At 34.7% G+C, this 20,048-nt stretch overlaps 1 protein-coding gene across 1 annotated transcript in view; it reads right to left on the bottom strand.

The window, feature by feature from the left end:
• Window positions 1–5,710: 5,710 nt before the first annotated feature.
• Window positions 5,711–20,048, bottom strand: part of LOC107549846 (nectin-2-like) — a 176,249-nt gene continuing 161,911 nt past the window's right edge. Inside the window, exons 7-10 of the mRNA XM_016231023.1 lie at window positions 14,116–14,251; window positions 13,856–13,913; window positions 11,624–11,725; window positions 5,711–7,054 (exon numbers count right to left, since the gene is read on the bottom strand). Coding sequence (XP_016086509.1) covers window positions 6,851–7,054; window positions 11,624–11,725; window positions 13,856–13,913; window positions 14,116–14,251 — 500 coding nt within the window. The 3' untranslated portion in view covers window positions 5,711–6,850. The remainder of the gene's footprint in view (window positions 7,055–11,623; window positions 11,726–13,855; window positions 13,914–14,115; window positions 14,252–20,048) is intronic.

Genomic DNA, 20,048 nt, shown 5'->3' with positions numbered 1-20,048 from the left:
CAAGCAAATGTTTGTGCTTGTTTCTGTATGATATAATTGTTCATATATCTATTAAATTACTGATATTCTGGTATATAACTCCTCAACGAACTTCCCTCTGCCCTGTATCTTGGTCTCTCATTGGCTGTAGGTTATCGCCGATGGAGTTTTCAGTCAGAAATCATTTCACACAGCGTGATTGTGAATCACCGATTCCCTCAGATCACGTCTTTGATAATTCACACTGCGTGATTGTCACTCGTGTGAACGAGCACCGATTTGCCTCCGATTCCGGGCATTTGTCGGCGATTTCGCAAAACCTGTCGGCGAGTGAAAAATCGGGCTAAAATCGCGCAGTGTAAACTCGGCATAAGGGGTCAGGTCTTTGTGAAGAGTGAATTAAATAGATACTTTAAAAGTCTTTCAAAGTCACATATCTGTTCTGAGAACATCCCAAGCTTTTACTCTAGTTTGTTTGTGATTATAAATGAAAATGTATTACATTATGTATTCCTTATATTGCACAGTCTACCGGACATATTAACAGAATGAGAGGCTCTAAAAGCATCTAAATTAGTATTTACCTAAAGTCCTGCTCTTAAAGTTTAGACAGCAGGCTGATGTTTGACTTCAGAGTCTGACATTTTCACAGTTCAGGAGTTAAACGGCCAGATCTTGTGAAGGTCTCTCAGATGGTAAATCAATAAGCGGATGCCAAACACTTTTTGGGTATTTGGTAATATCCCACAAACTGCAGTATATTACGCTGAGATCTCAGAACAACAATAGCTCTAGATGTTACAGAAGATGCCTCACAACATGAGATTTGGCTTATAGTTTATTAGACATCACAATGAACCATAAAACATAGATCAAGTTGCTAATGCATATAAAATAATCCCAGTCGGTAAAGAAATTAGATGCAAAAATTAACATTTTAAATAAAAAGAGTCACAATTCTCCCCTTTGGGCGGTCTATACAGTCAATGATTTCCTTTTGTCTCTGGCAAAACAAATCTGTCTGTAAAATGGCTCAAAACAAAGTAACAAAGGCACATCTGGCTTGACGATGACAGGGCAGCGCGCAAGCGAACACGTGGCAGATGACTTTGAAACGGTCTGTGATATGATTTGTGATAATGAAGTATAGACATATGGAAAATAAAGTGTGTTTGTTTTGCTGGAGAGTACATTTGATGAATGACAAGAGTTGTTCGGTAACCAAAGACTAATTTTAGAGGGCCTCTGTTTTGTTAAAGAGATCGTTCATTGGAAAATGGAAATCCTGCCTTCATTTATTCGCCCTTATGTTGTACTAAACATGCATGAATGATTTCTTCTGTTGTTTTGGACCGCAGCTGAAACATTCGAAATATCTGCTTTTTGTGTTTTACAGAAGAAAAATGGCAAGTTTGAACATCACAAGGGTGAGTAAAAGATGACAGAAATGTCATTTTTGGCTAAACAATCCATTTAACGTTCCACACTCCTTAGATTGTCTTTAAAAATTCAAAATGGCATTACAACTTTAATATTATTTAAAACTATACATAATGCATACCGTATGTAATGTATATAAGACAGAAACATTTGAAAAACATTCCAAAATACAGAAACTTAAATAAAACGTCATTTAGAAAAAATGAAATCACAGTTTAAAACACAAAAACCCTTATTTGGTGAGTGTATAACATACAGTGATTGTCTAATACTGCACCATTTTAGCGAATGACGGTTGCGTGAAGACGGCCCGTTTGCGCGTGAGAATAACATAAGCGAACCTCAAATCTCATGCAGCATGCAAACGCACATTCCCTTTATCAGAAACAGTGACGAGACCACAACTCAGCTAAACCGAGACGACAGGTGAAAGATTGTCGTGTCATGTCGAGAATAAAAATTTTGTGAGAATCAGTAATTTTCTGCAATGTCCAACAGGCCAGAAGATCAGGCGGCGAATGTGATCGATGGCTAATCAAGAACGAGGAGGGCTTGTTAATTCATCTAGGTGAACTGTACCGTCCATCCATCGATCGGTCTGTGTTTGTCATGGCACCTGAACACCTATTCATCCATTCGCCCATCTAAAGATCCTGCATTTTATGTGCTTTGTGAATGTGCAGGCTTCCGCTCCATGTGACCGTTAAAAAAGCAGTCCGTTCGTTCCATTTATCACTTCTGTAACCTGTTAGCGAGTCTTTAGTTCGTTGCATCACTATGGTTTTGATATGAGTTCTTTGGCACAATTACAACAATGTATTCAGACACTATGACATGAAGATCTATCGACAGCTAGTCACATATCTGTTCTGAGAACATCCCAAGCTTTTACTCTAGTTTGTTTGTGATTATAAATGAAAATGTATTACATTATGTATTCCTTATATTGCACAGTCTACCGGACATATTAACAGAATGAGAGGCTCTAAAAGCATCTAAATTAGTATTTACCTAAAGTCCTGCTCTTAAAGTTTAGACAGCAGGCTGATGTTTGACTTCAGAGTCTGACATTTTCACAGTTCAGGAGTTAAACGGCCAGATCTTGTGAAGGTCTCTCAGATGGTAAATCAATAAGCGGATGCCAAACACTTTTTGGGCATTTGGTAATATCCCACAAACTGCAGTATATTACGCTGAGATCTCAGAACAACAATAGCTCTAGATGATACAGAAGATGCATCACAACATGAGATTTGGCTTATAGTTTATTAGACATCACAATGAACCATAAAACATAGATCAACTTGCTAATGCATATAAAATAATCCCAGTCGGTAAAGAAATTAGATGCAAAAATTAACATTTTAAATAAAAAGAGTCACAATTCTCCCCTTTGGGCGGTCTATACAGTCAATGATTTCCTTTTGTCTCTGGCAAAACAAATCTGTCTGTAAAATGGCTCAAAACAAAGTAACAAAGGCACATCTGGCTTGACGATGACAGGGCAGCGCGCAAGCGAACACGTGGCAGATGACTTTGAAACGGTCTGTGATATGATTTGTGATAATGAAGTATAGACATATGGAAAATAAAGTGTGTTTGTTTTGCTGGAGAGTACATTTGATGAATGACAAGAGTTGTTCGGTAACCAAAGACTAATTTTAGAGGGCCTCTGTTTTGTTAAAGAGATCGTTCATTGGAAAATGGAAATCCTGCCTTCATTTATTCGCCCTTATGTTGTACTAAACATGCATGAATGATTTCTTCTGTTGTTTTGGACCGCAGCTGAAACATTCGAAATATCTGCTTTTTGTGTTTTACAGAAGAAAAATGGCAAGTTTGAACATCACAAGGGTGAGTAAAAGATGACAGAAATGTCATTTTTGGCTAAACAATCCATTTAACGTTCCACACTCCTTAGATTGTCTTTAAAAATTCAAAATGGCATTACAACTTTAATATTATTTAAAACTATACATAATGCATACCGTATGTAATGTATATAAGACAGAAACATTTGAAAAACATTCCAAAATACAGAAACTTAAATAAAACGTCATTTAGAAAAAATGAAATCACAGTTTAAAACACAAAAACCCTTATTTGATGAGTGTATAACATACAGTGATTGTCTAATACTGCACCATTTTAGCGAATGACGGTTGCGTGAAGACGGCCCGTTTTGCGAGTGAGAATAACATAAGCGAACCCCAAATCTCATGCAGCATGCAGACGTACATTCCCTTTATCAGAAACATTGACGAGACCACAACTCAGCTAAACCGAGACGACAGGTGAAAGATTGTCGTGTCATGTCGAGAATAAACGTTTTGCGAGAATCGCTAATTTTCTGCGATGTCCAACAGGCCAGAAGATCAGGCGGCGAATGTGATCGATGGCTAATCAAGAACGAGGAGGGCTTGTTAATTCATCTAGGTGAACTGTACCATCCATCCATCGATCGGTCTGTGTTTGTCATGGCACCTGAACACCTATTCATCCATTCGCCCATCTAAAGATCCTGCATTTTATGTGCTTTGTGAATGTGCAGGCTTCCGCTCCATGTGACCGTTAAAAAAGCAGTCCGTTCGTTCCATTTATCACTTCTGTAACCTGTTAGCGAGTCTTTAGTTCGTTGCATCACTATGGTTTTGATATGAGTTCTTTGGCACAATTACAACAATGTATTCAGACACTATGACATGAAGATCTATCGACAGCTTTAAGTGGATGTGCAAAGATTACATTCAAGAGTGAAAGACATGAACAGTGATGGAATTAGTTGCCATGCCATCCAAGAACCAGTGGAAAAAAAAGAAAAGAAAAAACACCATTTCATAAACTACTTCTGTTTCTCATCCGTTTCTTAAAGGAATAGCACATCCAAAAATAAACTCACTCTTATGTCTTTCAAAAGTCGTATGACTTTCTTTGTCTGCGGAACACAAAAGCACATGTTTATAGCTGCTCTCTTCCGTACGGTGAAAGTAAACGGTGACCAAAACCGGTAGGAATTTCAGCGAGTTCAGTCTGTCAATAATAAAGAATGAACATTCTTCAAAATATCTTCTTTTGTGTTCCACAAACAGCTTTTGAACAACATAAATGAGTTTTAAGTGAACTGTTCCTTTAAGGAGGAGATGTAAACTTTCTACAATTCTTGCAATCAAAACTGGCACTTCTTTTCAAGAAAAACTATAGGAATATGAGAGCAGTAATGATAAAGTTTGGCCAAACAGACTGAAGCGCTGTGGCCAAGAAGAAATCAGTGATACACAGTGCATTTGAATTTTATTACCACGCAGAATCAAAATCAGATTTTTCTGGCTTTCAATTTATGCCTGTTGACTTTGAAACTAATATACACATTAGCGGCCAAAAGTTTGGAGAAATTAAGATTTAAATTTTTTTTTTTTTTTTTTACAGAAATCTCTTATGTTCAGCATTTTATTTGATCAAAAATACAGTAAAAAGAGTAATATTGTGAAGTATTATTACAATTTAAGATAACAGTTTTTTGTTGTAATATATGTGACCCTGGAGCACAAAACCAGTCTTAAGTCGCCGGGGTATATTTGAAGCAATAGCCAAAAATACATTGTATGGGTCAAAATTATTGATTTTTCTTTTATGCCAAAAATCATTACGACATTAAGTAAAGATAATGTTCCATGAAGATATTTAGTAAATTTCCTACTGTAAATATATCAAAACTTAAGTTTTGATATATTTACAGTAGGAAATTTACTAAATATCTTCATGGAACATTATCTTTACTTAATGTCGTAATGATTTTTGGCATAAAAGAAAAATCAATAATTTTGACCCATACAATGTATCTTTGGCTATTGCTTCAAATATACCCCGGCGACTTAAGACTGGTTTTGTGCTCCAGGGTCACATATATTAAAATGTAATTTATTCCTGTGATGCAAGGCTGAATTTTCAGCATCATTACTCCAGGCTTCAGTGTCACATGATTCTCCAGAAATCATTCCAATATGCTGATTTGCTGTTCAGTTATATGCACAATTATTAATAACGGTTCTTCTTCTTCTTATTATCAATGTTAAACATTTTATTTGCTGCTTAATATTTTCTGTAAACTGTGATACATTTTCTTCAGGATTATCTTCAGGAATGAGAATGTCCCGCCCACAATACAATCAGCCTTGACTAGTAACAGCAAGTAACAATTCATGTGATGTAACTAAAGCCAATTGACTACTTTAAAATGGACTGGATCTTTTGTGTTTTTGACCTTCTGAAATTAAGTCAATACAGAAGAAAACTGTGCTCGACGAGAGATTTCACGAGGACTTTAACATTAATGTTTAGCATCCGAAGGCAGAAAATGAAACTCTTTTCTGTCACCTTCAACATCTCTATATGCATATTGTGCTTCTTATAGCCAGAAAATAGGGGAGCGAGGAAAGGCTGCGACAGGTGCCCACTGTTTTTAGGAAAGCAACCAATCATGCCATGCAGATTATACAGTAACAAAATCCACACGTATCAATAAGGAAAACAACAGCATACGACTTTAGTAATACCCGTTAAAAGAAAGTTTCAGAAAGTGTACACTTTTCCATTTTGCACCCCACTGGTATATTTTTGGATTTCTTTGCATTTTCCTTTTTTTGTTTTGTTTTATAGATTTTTTTTAACGCATGTTAGACTGACTATATATATATAATTTCCTTATATTATTTACAGAACTTATTTGGTACTTTTCAAAAACAAATGAACACGCCAAACAACCAAAGAAACAAAAATAAGAAAATAATGCATACATCTGTTTTTAGGTGATATAATTGATCAAAATGACATCAGATATAAAATATAAAAATACAATTTTGCTGTATGTAAAATACATTGCATATACCACAAGACTTTTTCGTTAACGCACGAAACCGACGAAAGCTAAAGCTTAAAAGAGCACTACACCGAGATCGCTAAATAAAAAATACAGATCATAAAACATAAGCAACGGTTGACAGTATATGCAGTGTATTTTAAAATACTGAAAGCAATTTTTATATTTAGACCTTTCAGGAAAATTAAACGTTTTCTGAATGTGTTCGCTGTGCATGTTTTTCCACGTAACCAGGATTAAAATAAATGTAACATGGTAGCCCAAAAAGTGAATAATGACCAATTCTCATGGTTTTGTTTTACCGTTAATTGCTAATCAAAGTGTGCTTGATTAAAGTACTAAGAACTTCTTGTCATACATTATCAAATGTCCAAAATCCGATCTGGTCCAAAAGATGTAATCCACAAAACCATGAGAATAGGTTAAAAGGTCAATTAGCCACGTGTAAAAGAAATGTCACCAGCCTGTCACCAGACTATAGCCGGCTGTGCTGTAACGGGCGTCCGCAGCTGGGCAGGACGGTGGCAGTGCAAATCGCAGGCACAGCCTACGTCTTTAGACCAACATGGGCTTGGACACGAAACTTTCGTCACGGGCTACGCTAGTATAGTTAGCTTCGACGTCACTCTGGTCAGCTGGTTCGTACGGTGGAAGGGTCTCGTCGGTTGTGTCGTCCTTTTCGGGAGGGTGTCCTGAGCCGTCCCAGACCGTGGGGGTGCCGCCGTTAGCCGGAGGGCCGGTGTTGTCATCATCTAGATCCTGAAGCACACACACAAATCAAAGCATAATTTAAGCTCAATTAAATTCAAAGACGTGTAAATGTAAAAAGTTTAAGAAAACATTTCAGTATGAATTACTCATAAATATGTATTTCTATATCTTCATTCGTAAATAAACATTTAAATAAATAAATGTGTATATAATATGAAACATTATAACACATAATGTGTTGTATATTATTATTATTATTAATAATATATAACATTATACTGTATATACACTATTATTATTATTAAAATAAATATTGGTATAGAAAGTATGCATAATAATTCATATTTATAAATAAAAGAACATTTTTAAATATTAAAATTTAAGCTCAATTAAATTCAAAGACGTGTAAATGTAAAAAGTTTAAGAAAAAATTTCAGTATGAATTACTCGTAAATATGTGCGCATATGTATTTCTATATCTTCATTCGTAAATAAACATTTAAATAAATAAATGTGTATATAATATGAAACATTATAACACATAATGTGTTGTATATTATTATTATTATTAATAATATATAACATTATACTGTATATACACTATTATTATTATTAAAATAAATATTGGTATAGAAAGTATGCATAATAATTCATATTTATAAATAAAAGAACATTTTTAAATATTAAAAATGTTACACGATTCATATATATATATATATAAGTAGTGAATATATATTGTTATTAATATTATAACATTATTATAAATAAATACATTTCGCATGAGTTTTATACATAATTCATATTTATAAATAAATATAAAAAATTATATATTAGTAATACTGAGATAAAAATATATTTCATAATAATAATAATAATAATAAATCGTTTTTGATTTTTTTTTTAATATAAATAAATAATGTTGCATTAGTTGGAATCTGTAAAGTATGATACATAATTCATATTTATTAAAACATAATACAATATATTTGAATATTATATTATAACATTCATGCAATAATATTAGACGTAATATTATACGTAATTCATACATAAACATAAAATATAATATTAAACAAGATTCATATTTATAAATAAACAATGTTGCATTAGTTCAAATCTGTAGAGTGTGAAGTTATTTAAATGCACAATCCTTAGAAAATAAGGATAATGAATGAACAAATTAAAACCAATGAATCGCATTCCTCGTAAAATGATTTCAGACAGCTCCTCTGATCATAACCGCAGTGATGAAGTTTTGTCACGGCACACACGTCCGGTTCAGACACATGTAAAAAGCTGCACGTGCACTCATTCACAATTCATTACAATCACTGAGGTGCTACTAATGCTAATTTAATAGTTCCTCAATCGGTCATTAAACATCAGTGTAATAGCTGGAGAACAGAAGCGCACATTCTTATTTATTAGAGTTAATTGATACCGAATGAAGATTCAGCAGATAAAACGGTTTGATAGAACACTTCACCTCCTGACTCATAGTGAGCCCAAATTTAATTTAAAAGTGCTAATATGGTGTGATGGTTATCTCGTGTGTGTGTGTGTGTGTGTGTGTGTGTGTGTATTGCTGTCTGAGTGATGAAGCAAAAGTTGGTTTCTAATTATGTGAGGCGAATGTTCTTTTTTATTTCTCAGTTATAAGGTGATGCAAGTTTCAGCCCCGGTCATTTAACCATTTTATAAAGGTCTGGCCAAAGAAAGGACTTTATTTTTCTTAGCGATGGTCTTACAAAGAAGGTCATTTCAATTTCACAGATTTAATACCAGTTATTCCAGCAAATTTCCTTCAGATGGGCTATCAGGGATGTGCGCCGTTCAGAATGGAAATGATTTACCGGTACAATTCTTCATCATCTTCATCATCATTCTTGTGAGGGAATTTTTCATTTTTTGATAATACATTTCATTTTTCAGTATCAATTACTCAAATGTGTGATTATATAGAATTTCTAAATACAGTTTGTAGATTTATATGCAATAAAACAATATTAATATGACACTATTCAAATAAAAACATTTTAAATTAATTTGATCATTTATATTTATAAAGAGTATATTATATTATAATGTAATATTATACTTAATATTTATAAATAAAACAATAATACAACATTTTAATATTAAATATACCTCATAATTCTTATTTATAAATAAATAAAATTATAAATAAATGATAAAATAAAAATATTATACGCAATTCATATTTATGAATATATAAAAACAATAAAATTATACAAAAAACATTAAAAAATAAATTATAAAATAAAAATATTATACAATTCATATTTATGAATATATAAAAACAATAAAATTATACAAAAAACATTAAAAAATAAATTATAAAATAAAAATATTATACAATTCATATTTATGAATATATAAAAACAATAAAATTATACAAAAAACATTAAAAAATAAATTATAAAATAAAAATATTATACAATTCATATTTATGAATATATAAAAACAATAAAATTATACAAAAAACATTAAAAAATAAATTATAAAATAAAAATATTATACAATTCATATTTATGAATATATAAAAACAATAAAATTATACAAAAACCAATAAAAAAATAATTATAAAATAAAAATATTATACACAATTCATATTTATGAATATATAAAAACAATAAAATTATACAACAACCAATAAAAAATTTATTATAAAATAAAAATATTATACACAATTCATATTTATGAATGTATAAAAACAATAAAACATTTTAATAATATTAAATATGACTATTTATAAATAACTAAATAATTCATTAAATACATAAATGTAACAATATTAAAACATTTATATAATACATAATTCATATGATAAATAATATGGAACTTTTATTGTGTGGACCATGTTAGAAAAACACTATTTCCAGTACAGTATAGAAAAATAAGTCTGTATATATGTAAATGTATGTCTGTATAAATATATTACTGATATGATATCAGGAAAACAATAATCATGATTAATGTCATGAATGATGCACACAAGCACACAATTATTCCTCTTTTGTGTGCCTGTGTGTAATTTTATTGAAATGAAATCAAATAAAAATCACTAAATTCTTCCTGTCATCCCAGCTCAACTTCCTTTTGGGGTGTGGCCAACTCGATTTAAAATCACTAATTAAACGGGCACTTATTGAAAGCCCAAACCGAGTCCCCTGGGGATTTGATCACAAAGGTACGTGTCTCAGTCTGGCCTTCATACACAGAGCCGCTGTAGTAATTGGCTTTACGGTTATCATAGTTGATGAAATAACCAGCTCATCATATTAATCCACATAAAAGACCCTTTGGCAGTGTTAGCACATGCCACACATCGCTATGAGTCACTAGCTTTCGCCATTGGCATACGAATATAAACCGCCTGCTGCAAGATGGGGGTCTTTAGTACCTACTGTGATACAAGTACACTGGTGTATATAAATGTGACCCTGGAGCACAAAAGCAGTCTTAAGTCGCTGGGGTATATTTGAAGCAATAGCCAAAAATACATTGTATAGGTCAAAATTATAAATTTTTCTTTTATGTCAAAAATCATTAGGATATTAAGTAAAGATCATGCTCCATGAAGATATTTTGTAAATTTCCTACCGTAAATATATTAAAACTTAATTTTTGATTAGTAATATGCATTGCTAAGAACTTCATTTGGACAACTTTAAAGGCGATTCTCTCAATATTTAGATTTAGACAACAAATAGTTGCATCTCGGCCAAATATTGTCCTATCCTAACAAACCATACATCAATTGGAATGCTTATTTATTCAGCTTTCAGATGGTTTATAAATCTCAAATTTGAAAAATGGACCCTTATGACATATCACAAAATGTAACTTCACCTGTTAACTGTCAGCATCCCGATTGGTGCTATTTTATTAAATGCCTTTTTTCCATATCACATATTTTAGTAATCACCCTAAATTAGATTTCATCCAAAATCTTAAACACTCAAAATTCATACTGTGAAAACTGTTTTGAAATCGGACATTGGTACTTTAAATCCTTTTAGCGATGGGCCCGGTGGGCTTTGTTAAGTGTCAAATAACTAAATTTACTGCATTTTATCATTAGAACTTTCTCTAATCTTGACAAAACATGTCACTGGAAAGGTCTGAGTCTCAAGATTCCATATTTGGTGACTATTTTGTCATAGACGTAAGTTCTTGACAAAATATTTATACATTTGTGACAGGAAAATGCATCAATAAAAATTAAATGGAGTTTGGGTGTCACCCGGTGACTATTTCTATTATAGCGCTTTAAATTTCACAGGAACCCTAATTTTTTAATGACAACTTCAAATTTGGATCATAACTTACTCAGGCATATAGCTTTGATTTTATAGCACTTTTAGATTCCAAAATATCTTGTATAACTTTTTACACTTTCATTTTTTAAAAATGCTTTCACTTCAATGAGCAATAATCTGCCGATTTTCTTCTTTAAACAACCTTAGGTCTGTTCATGAATTAAGGGTAGTTCATTATGTTCAAAAGGGACTGGATTCAGGAACAGGATTCACAGCTCTTCAAAGTAATGTATACTCAGCATTGCACATCAATGTTTGGGAAGGGGGATCTTACCGTAACAGGCTCTGCAGAGTTGGTTTCGTAATAACTGGTCTCGTAGTTGCTGAGCGGCTGAGTTTCCGTGATGGTTGTGGTCTTGTCCTGTGGTTTATTCAGCTGTGAGAAACCAACACATGAGATGATGAGTTCAGCATGCACACTTTAGGAGTTGGTTGTGGATCAGAGGAATATTTCTTGTCTTTAAGGGATTTTTTTTTGTCATTTGTGATGCGATCTGGGAAAACCCAACATTTGCAAGCGAGCGCAGCGCAACTGTTCGCACACCTGTCCATATAACAGACTGTCATCGGACTCCTCCTCTTTAGTAACTTCATCATCTGATCCTTCATCTCTGGATGGGAAATAGTCCATAATAACATCATTTAGGGCACTGCCATCACCAAGATTGAGCAAGATCGTTTAAGTGAGCAGCTACTTCAGACTGCGTTGTTTTCTTGCGCTCCGATATCTCACGATATAAAAAATAAATAAATAAAAAACATTGCGTGCCGTAGTTTACACAGGACTGGCGGGAAATGTGCATTGATACACCTTTGTTATATAAGAAGAGTTAATTTGCAAAAACCGATAAACGCCACTTTACTTTCAATTAACTTTAATTTTGTAAATGACCTGTATTTGTTTAAGTTATTATTACTTAATCAAAACAACCCAACTGCAGTTTGATTTATATTACTTAATAATAATAATTTTCAGAGATGATAGACAAAATGTTATAGAATAATAATTTAATAAACCAAAAAATTGACATTCAACCTATTTTCCAAATTTCCTGAAAACGTCCCAGCACGACATCCGACGGGTTTTCCCAGATCGCATCACATTTACTCATCCTTAAGTCATTCCAAAGACTTTTTATCTTCTGCTGAGCACAAAAGAACATTCATTAAAAAATAACATTCATTGTTTGGGCAAAAAACTCTAAAATATCTTATGTATTCCACAGATGAAAGTTTTGACGGAACATGACAGAAGGTTGAGTAAATGACAGAAATATCAATTGTTTGAAATTTCAGAAGTTGGAATCTTGTTCAACTACCAACTTTTAAAAATAAACTAAGTCTTTTCTGCTCACCAAGGCTGCATTTATTTGATTAAAAATACAGTAAAACAGTAATATTATTATATTTTAAAATAACTATTTTCTGTTTTAATATATTATAAAATAGAATTTATTTCTGTGATGCAAAGCTGAATTTTCAGCTTCATTCCTCCAGTCTTCACCGTCACATGATCTTTCAGAAATCATTCTAATATCCTGATTTGCTGCTCAAGAAACATTTCTTATTATTATTATCAGTGACAAAAACAGTTGTGCAGCTTAATATTTGTGTAAACAGAATTTTTGATGAATAGAACATTCAAAAGAATGATTATTGGAAACATTACAAATGTCTTAACTCTCACATTTAATCAATTTAATGCATCCTTGCTGAATAAAAGTAGTAATTAAAAAAAATTATACAATTTTAACCCAAGTTTTTGGGATAGTCGTGTATGACCATTTAAAGATAAAAAAAAAAAAGCTAATCAAAAAGTTTTTAACTTAAGGCAGTATTTAGAGTGAAATACCCTCTTACTGCTGCTGCTATTTTCAGCAAACATGAAGAGAGATCTCATAATCACATATTTTAGGGGTGCTGACAGCTGAATTAATCACAGATTTTTAGGGCAGCGGAGATGAAAGATGCCTATGATGCACACGTTCATTTGCCTGTGCGTGCGCACACAAACATGTACACACACACAAATTTAGCTCCACCCACACGTTCTACATTAAGCTTCAATCAATACACATTACCCCCATGTTAACCCTTTCTTTCTTGTCTGTGGCCCGAGGGCAGCATTAGGAATTCTCATTCCCTTCGCTCCGCTTGTACTTCACAATACAAATCTGTTTCAAATGCAGTCCAGTACCAACCGAGAGAACAGGAAATAATCATTAGCCAGAGAAAAATGCAATTATCCTATTCTGAGCAATACGAATTTCCTCCCCATCCCAGAACTAAGCTTGTTCTTCAAAAGGTTTGAATTCAAAGATCTATTTTATGGTGGCTTATGCATATGCTTATCCTTTCACCAGCTCTGCTTTAATTGCGGCGTGTAGCCTGGAGAATTGTAAGTCATCTCAACATTGTATAATGAAGAAAGCTCAATACGTCCGAGTTGAAAGAGAATGTCAGATGTGAGCGCTGAGAGGTGACTGATGGAGAAAAGTCCGCTCACCATTTCTGTCGAGCTGCCAGACTTCATCGGAGGAGGCGGCTTGTGTTTGGGGGGGCCTCTGGAAAGGAGATACAACGAGATGTTTAGCTATAACCGTGTTGCGCATGCATGCTATACCGTGAACGCACCAATTTAGATGCATTGAGAACGAAAGGCACAAAAATAGCTTGGATGTTCTAGCCAGGAGAGAAAGAGAGAGCAGAAAATGGATGTTTGACATGAATGTGTGATTGTGTTTGTGGGTGCGCGTTCACACTCACTCTCCGTTCTGCATGCTCTGGCGGCGTTTGTGGTACAAGGCCACACCAGCGCCGATCAAACACAAGATGATTATGGCGGCAATGATGCCCCCGACAACTGGCCCCGCGTTGCTGGTTGGTGCTGGTAAAGGTTGATCTGAAACAAGCAAGAGACACGTACAATCATATTTGTGGGTTTTTTGTTCTCTGAAAGTACAAACCATTTATGTGACCAGATATATGAGAATGACGACTTTACCACCAATGTTTCTTTATTTAATCTATCTATCAATCTATCTATCTATCTTAATTTGAATTGTGATAGCAAACATGATGAAGAATTCATTTAAATTTCAATGCAAGGAAGAATTAAAAATAAACTACAATTTGAACTACAAAACCAAAGTTTGTCAAGAAGACAAACTATGAAAATTAGCGTGACAAACCCTGTATGAAAGTTTTATTGGCCTTGAGAACGACAGATTGATATAGACAGATATAGATAGAATGACAGATGGTAGATAGAATGATAGATTGATACAACAATAGACAAACATGGATGGATGGATGGACAAACAGACAAGCTGTAGAATGAACAAACAATAGGCAGATAGATAGATAGATAGATAGATAGTAGGGCTGCACAATTAATCGAATTTCTAATCGCGATTACAAGTATGGATGCCACAATTACGTAATCGTTCAAAGCGGCAATTAATCGTTCAAAGTCCACTTATGTTATTCTGCGTGCTTAAGATGCGTTTTTTCTTTCTACATGTTATCTTAAGGGGTTTTCCCATTATTTTAATTTTAGTATAACATTAGAATACCATTAATATTTTTACTTTTTTATAATTTAAAGAAGAAACCAATCCGATGTATAGTTGACATTTGAGGCTTAATACTATAGAAAAGCACTAAAGGTTTTCCAGTTAGAGTGTTTTCAGCTTGTTTATTTTCATATAAAAATACGGCATGCAGTTGCATCAAACAATGGTATAAACATCATTGAATGTAAATTGTGATAATCGTAATTAATAATCGCAATTACAATTTCAAGGGGAATAATCGACAATTATGATTTTTGTCATAATCGTGCAGCCCTAATAGATAGATAGATTGATATGTTTATCTCATTTGGTTATATTTATTTCAGACCCTCACAGAACAGTTCTCACCCCCAATGTTTATTTAGCTAATTAAAATTTTCACCAATAAGACTCTAGTTCTCTCAGCCTCATTTAACATTTTACTATGTTTAAACATGCAGATTTTCTCCCATAAAAATCAGCACAGAAAATACAAATAACATGTGCATATTCTATCTGCGCCTGGACATAGCCGACTGTTTACAGTGATTACATGTATAAAGAAGTTGAGCGGGTCACACAGATGCTGGTCAGCATCACACGGATCATTTCAGTAGCACGGTTCGATCCGCTTTTGGAGCATTTGGTTTCCCAAACAGCTGTTAACTACATAAAACAGGCTGTGTGTCTATGACGAAGGATTACTGTAATAGGTTTATGTTGTTTGACATGCAGAGGCAGCGGATTTGAACATTTCTGAAATAAATACATATAAAATCAAGCGTTCTTGCTCTTATCGCTCACCAATGGTGGCAAACGTGCTCCCATGATTCATACACGGGCATTTCCATAGGTTCACTGAACGCCAATCAGGATTTTAGACCCAATCTCTCTATATAAAAATATAAAATCTGAATTCTGAGGAGAATCAGATAAAAGCAGGGGTGTGCTGAATTGCAATGCACTGTAGATTGCAATTCTACTGTTTGCTACTACAGTGCAAATTCAGGAACTGAATTTGAATTATGTTAGCAAGCATAATGAAGAATCGCATTCAAATTTGAATATAAGGAAGTACAATAAAAATGAATTCAAATTCAAAGTAAATTATAAAACGATTTATTATCTAGAAAAGCAAAGTTTGTCAAGACAAACTATAAATATTAACACTTAAATCTTTATCTTAAATCTTATTTGAAAGTTTTATAGGCCTTGAGGATGAAAGATTCCGTGCTGGCTTGTGCTGGTAAAGGTTGATTTGAAACAATAAGCAAGAGACACTAAAAATAATCATTGTGGGGTTTTTGTTCTCTAAATGTACAAACCTCTTGAGTGACCAGACATATGAGAATGAACTTTGATTTACACTGCAAAACCTAATAAGTTTTCCCCATTTGTTCATATTTATTTAAGACATAGTCAGGCCCACACAGAGAACTTCACAGAACTGGCCCATCATGATAGATCAATAGACAGAAAGAACGATAGATAGACAGACAGACAGACAGACAGACCATCTTCTGTGGAAGGGTGGAAGAACACCTCACTTCTAAGAATGCATTACCTGTGTTGAACTGTCATTCCTTTCATTCCAATTCAACTTCCTGTGGAATGTGGCCATTTCAATTAAAATTCCAACTGATGAGTTGAAATTCTGAATTTTGCACAACTCTGGTATGTATGTCAGATGACCACATGCCAGATACCAGCTGCACTTCGTTTAAAACCACATTTGAAAGTGGCCCAAATTGGGTGTGGAAAGAGATATTTATCAGGTTTTTTTTGTTTTGTTTTCTGTTCCAACACCATAGCGATGTCCACCATTAGCGGACCAGTAAACCCCTTTGAGAACTACTACACCACCACTCCTTATCTTTCCCTTTGCAGTTAGACATTTAAAGCTGGAGTGATAAGGTTCTTTGTAGTGCGGCTCAGTTTGATGAGGTATTCACAGGCAAAGCTTGCCAATACTTGCTGCTGGGGTGGGTATGCTAAAATTAGTAAGTCCCACTGCTCTCAGAGCGACTGATGAGACAGAAGGGGAGAGAGAGAGGGGATAGAGACGGAGAAAGATAGACGAGGGGGACTGCCATCACCAAACCTTTTTATTAAAACCGTGTCCATTGTCGTGCCAATAAAACGCTCTTGAAATGAGGTATGATGATTGGGAGTGATAGGAAAGGACAGGAATATTGAGTGTGTTTGGATGGAAATGACAGTGCAGTACTGCTGCTGTCCACCAAGTCTGACATTTCTAATGCACGTCTGATCTGCAAAGTCACAATGGTGATCTTTCTGTGAATTTCAGCTTATTTCGGAGGGATCAGATTAACTCTGTTTCCAGTGCTTGTAAAGAAACAGATGTGCTCATCGCATACACGCCTGCACGCACACACTTCAGCATGTAGTCACACATACATTTCTAATATAAAACAGATTCTTGATGAAACCGGGCAGTGAGCCACAGTAACGCATGAAAGCTCTCACACAGAGAACTTGAAAGGGGAGCGAAAACAATATTGGACACTCTTAAAAACACCAGTATTTCAACAGCAGGATCGAGCTAGAGAGATCAGACGAACAAACTAAAAAAAACAAACTCTTTATTTGATAAAAGCTGATAGCCACACAGCATGAGACCTTCAGCGATCGTTTTTGTTTAACAAGAGCATTTGTTATCAATGTTCGAGTGAGCGAGAGGGTGTGCATATATCTGTGGGATTTATTGCATAGATCAGGCCACCTAAAACAAATGAGTCTAAACAAAGAGCTGTCGTATATCGTGCAATCCTGAAAATATATTGCAATCAGCTGCACGCTGTTCCTCAAGTCGTCGGCTCACATCTTAGACTAGATCCTAATTTGTCTCGCATGCTTCCTCTATTGGTTAGTTCTTACATTTGCAGTGCATTTATTTGGCCTGGGTAAATTTAGGGTCTTAGCTTGTGCCTTGCCGCTTGTTTGTTTGTTGAATCTCTCAAGAAACGACTTACAATTAAATGAGAAACATCAAGGGCAGGAAGAGAAAATGAAAATCCTTCACATTTTATTAGAATGAAGACTTTAGGAAGACGAGACAAAAACAAATATAGACCAAAAAAATCTGGCGCAACTGCTAATTTTGAGTTTAGCTCATGCTGCTGTGTTTATTTCATTTCAGTAGTCCCTAAACAAACAACTTTCAATTTATTGTGAAATGTTTACATCCATATTGCGATTTTATGGTTTTGCTGTCCCACTTTTTCCTATGCGAGTAGAGTCTCTCAACAAACCATAAAATGCTGAACATGAAGAAGGAACTTCAGAAATCCCTGAGTATATCTTCTGTATTGCAATCTTGTTAAATTAATAAATAAATAAATGAAACAAGTAAAATGATAGAGACAACAAAAGACAGGCAGAACGAAAGATAGAACAACAGACAGATTCAGTGGGGCAAAAAAGTATTTAGTCAGCCACCAATTGTGCAAGTTCTCCCACTTAAAAAGATGAGAAAGGCCTGTAATTTTCATCATAGGTATACCTCAACTATGAGAGACAAAATGAGAAAAAAAAATCCAGAAAATCACATTGTAGGATTTTTAAAGAATTTATTTGCAAATTATGGTGGAAAATAAGTATTTGGTCAATAACAAAATTTCATCTCAATACTTTGTTATATACCCTTTGTTGGCAATGACAGAGGTCAAACGTTTTCTGTAAGTCTTCACAAGGTTTTCACACACTGTTGCTGGTATTTTGGCCCATTCCTCCATGCAGATCTCCTCTAGAGCAGTAATGTTTTGGGGCTGTCGCTGGGCAACACGGATTTTCAACTCCCTCCAAAGATTTTCTATGGGGTTGAGATCTGGAGACTGGCTAGGCCACTCCAGGACCTTGAAATGCTTCTTACGAAGCCACTCCTTCGTTGCCCGGGCGGTGTGTTTGGGATCATTGTCATGCTGAAAGTTTCATTGTCATGCTGAAAGTTTCCCAGCCACGTTTCATCTTCAATGCCCTTGCTGATGGAAGGAGGTTTTCACTCAAAATCTCACGATACATGGCCCCATTCATTCTTTCGTTTACACGGATCAGTCGTCCTGGTCCCTTTGCAGAAAAACAGCCCCAAAGCATGATATTTCCACCCCCATGCTTCACAGTAGGTATGGTGTTCTTTGGATGCAACTCAGCATTCTTTCTCCTCCAAACACGACAAGTTGAGTTTTTACCAAAAAGTTATATTTTGGTTTCATCTGACCATATGACATTCTCCCAATCCTCTTCTGGATCATCCAAATGCTCTCTAGAAAACTTCAGACGGACCTGGACATGTACTGGCTTAAGCAGGGGGACACATCTGGCACTGCAGGATTTGAGTCCCTGGCAGCGCAGTGTGTTACTGATGGTAGCCTTTGTTACTTTGGTCCCAGCTCTCTGCAGGTCATTCACTAGGTCCCCCCATGTGGTTCTGGGACAGTTCTTGTGATCATTTTGACCCCACAGGGTGAGATCTTGCGTGGAGCCCCAGATCAAGGGAGATTATCAGTGGTCTTGTATGTCTTCCATTTTCTAACAATTGATCCCACAGTTGATTTCTTCACACCAAGCTGCTAACCTATTGCAGATTCAGTCTTCCCAGCCTGGTGCAGGTCTACAATTTTGTTTCTGGTGTCCTTTGACAGCTCTTTGGTCTTGACCATGGTGGAGTTTGGAGTGTGACTGTTTGAGGTTGTGGACAGATGTCTTTTATACTGATAACGAGTTCAAACAGATGCCATTAATACAGGTAACCAGTGGAGGACAGAGGAGCCTCTTAAAGAAGAAGTTACAGGTCTGTGAGAGCCAGAAAGCTTGCTTGTTTGTAGGTGACCAAATACTTATTTTACCGAGGAATTTACCAATAAATTCTTTAAAAATCCTACAATGTGATTTTCTAGATTTTTTTTCTCTCATTTTGTCTCTCATAGTTGAGGTATACATATGATGAAAATTACAGGCCTCTCTCATCCTTTTAAGAGGGAGAACTTGCACAATTGGTGGCTGAATAAATACTTTTTTGCCCCACTGTATAAAACCGTTGAGGGTTGACTGTATAAAAACAGTTCGTGCTGCACTGTATTTGTTTTGTCCTATCGTATCTATCATATGTTGTTGCCTTATTAAAAA

Source organism: Sinocyclocheilus grahami, unplaced genomic scaffold (assembly GCF_001515645.1).
Source record: "Sinocyclocheilus grahami isolate Dianchi unplaced genomic scaffold, SAMN03320097.WGS_v1.1 scaffold382.1, whole genome shotgun sequence".
Taxonomy (NCBI): Eukaryota; Metazoa; Chordata; class Actinopteri; order Cypriniformes; family Cyprinidae; genus Sinocyclocheilus; species Sinocyclocheilus grahami.
This window is presented reverse-complemented; position numbering and strand designations above follow the sequence as displayed.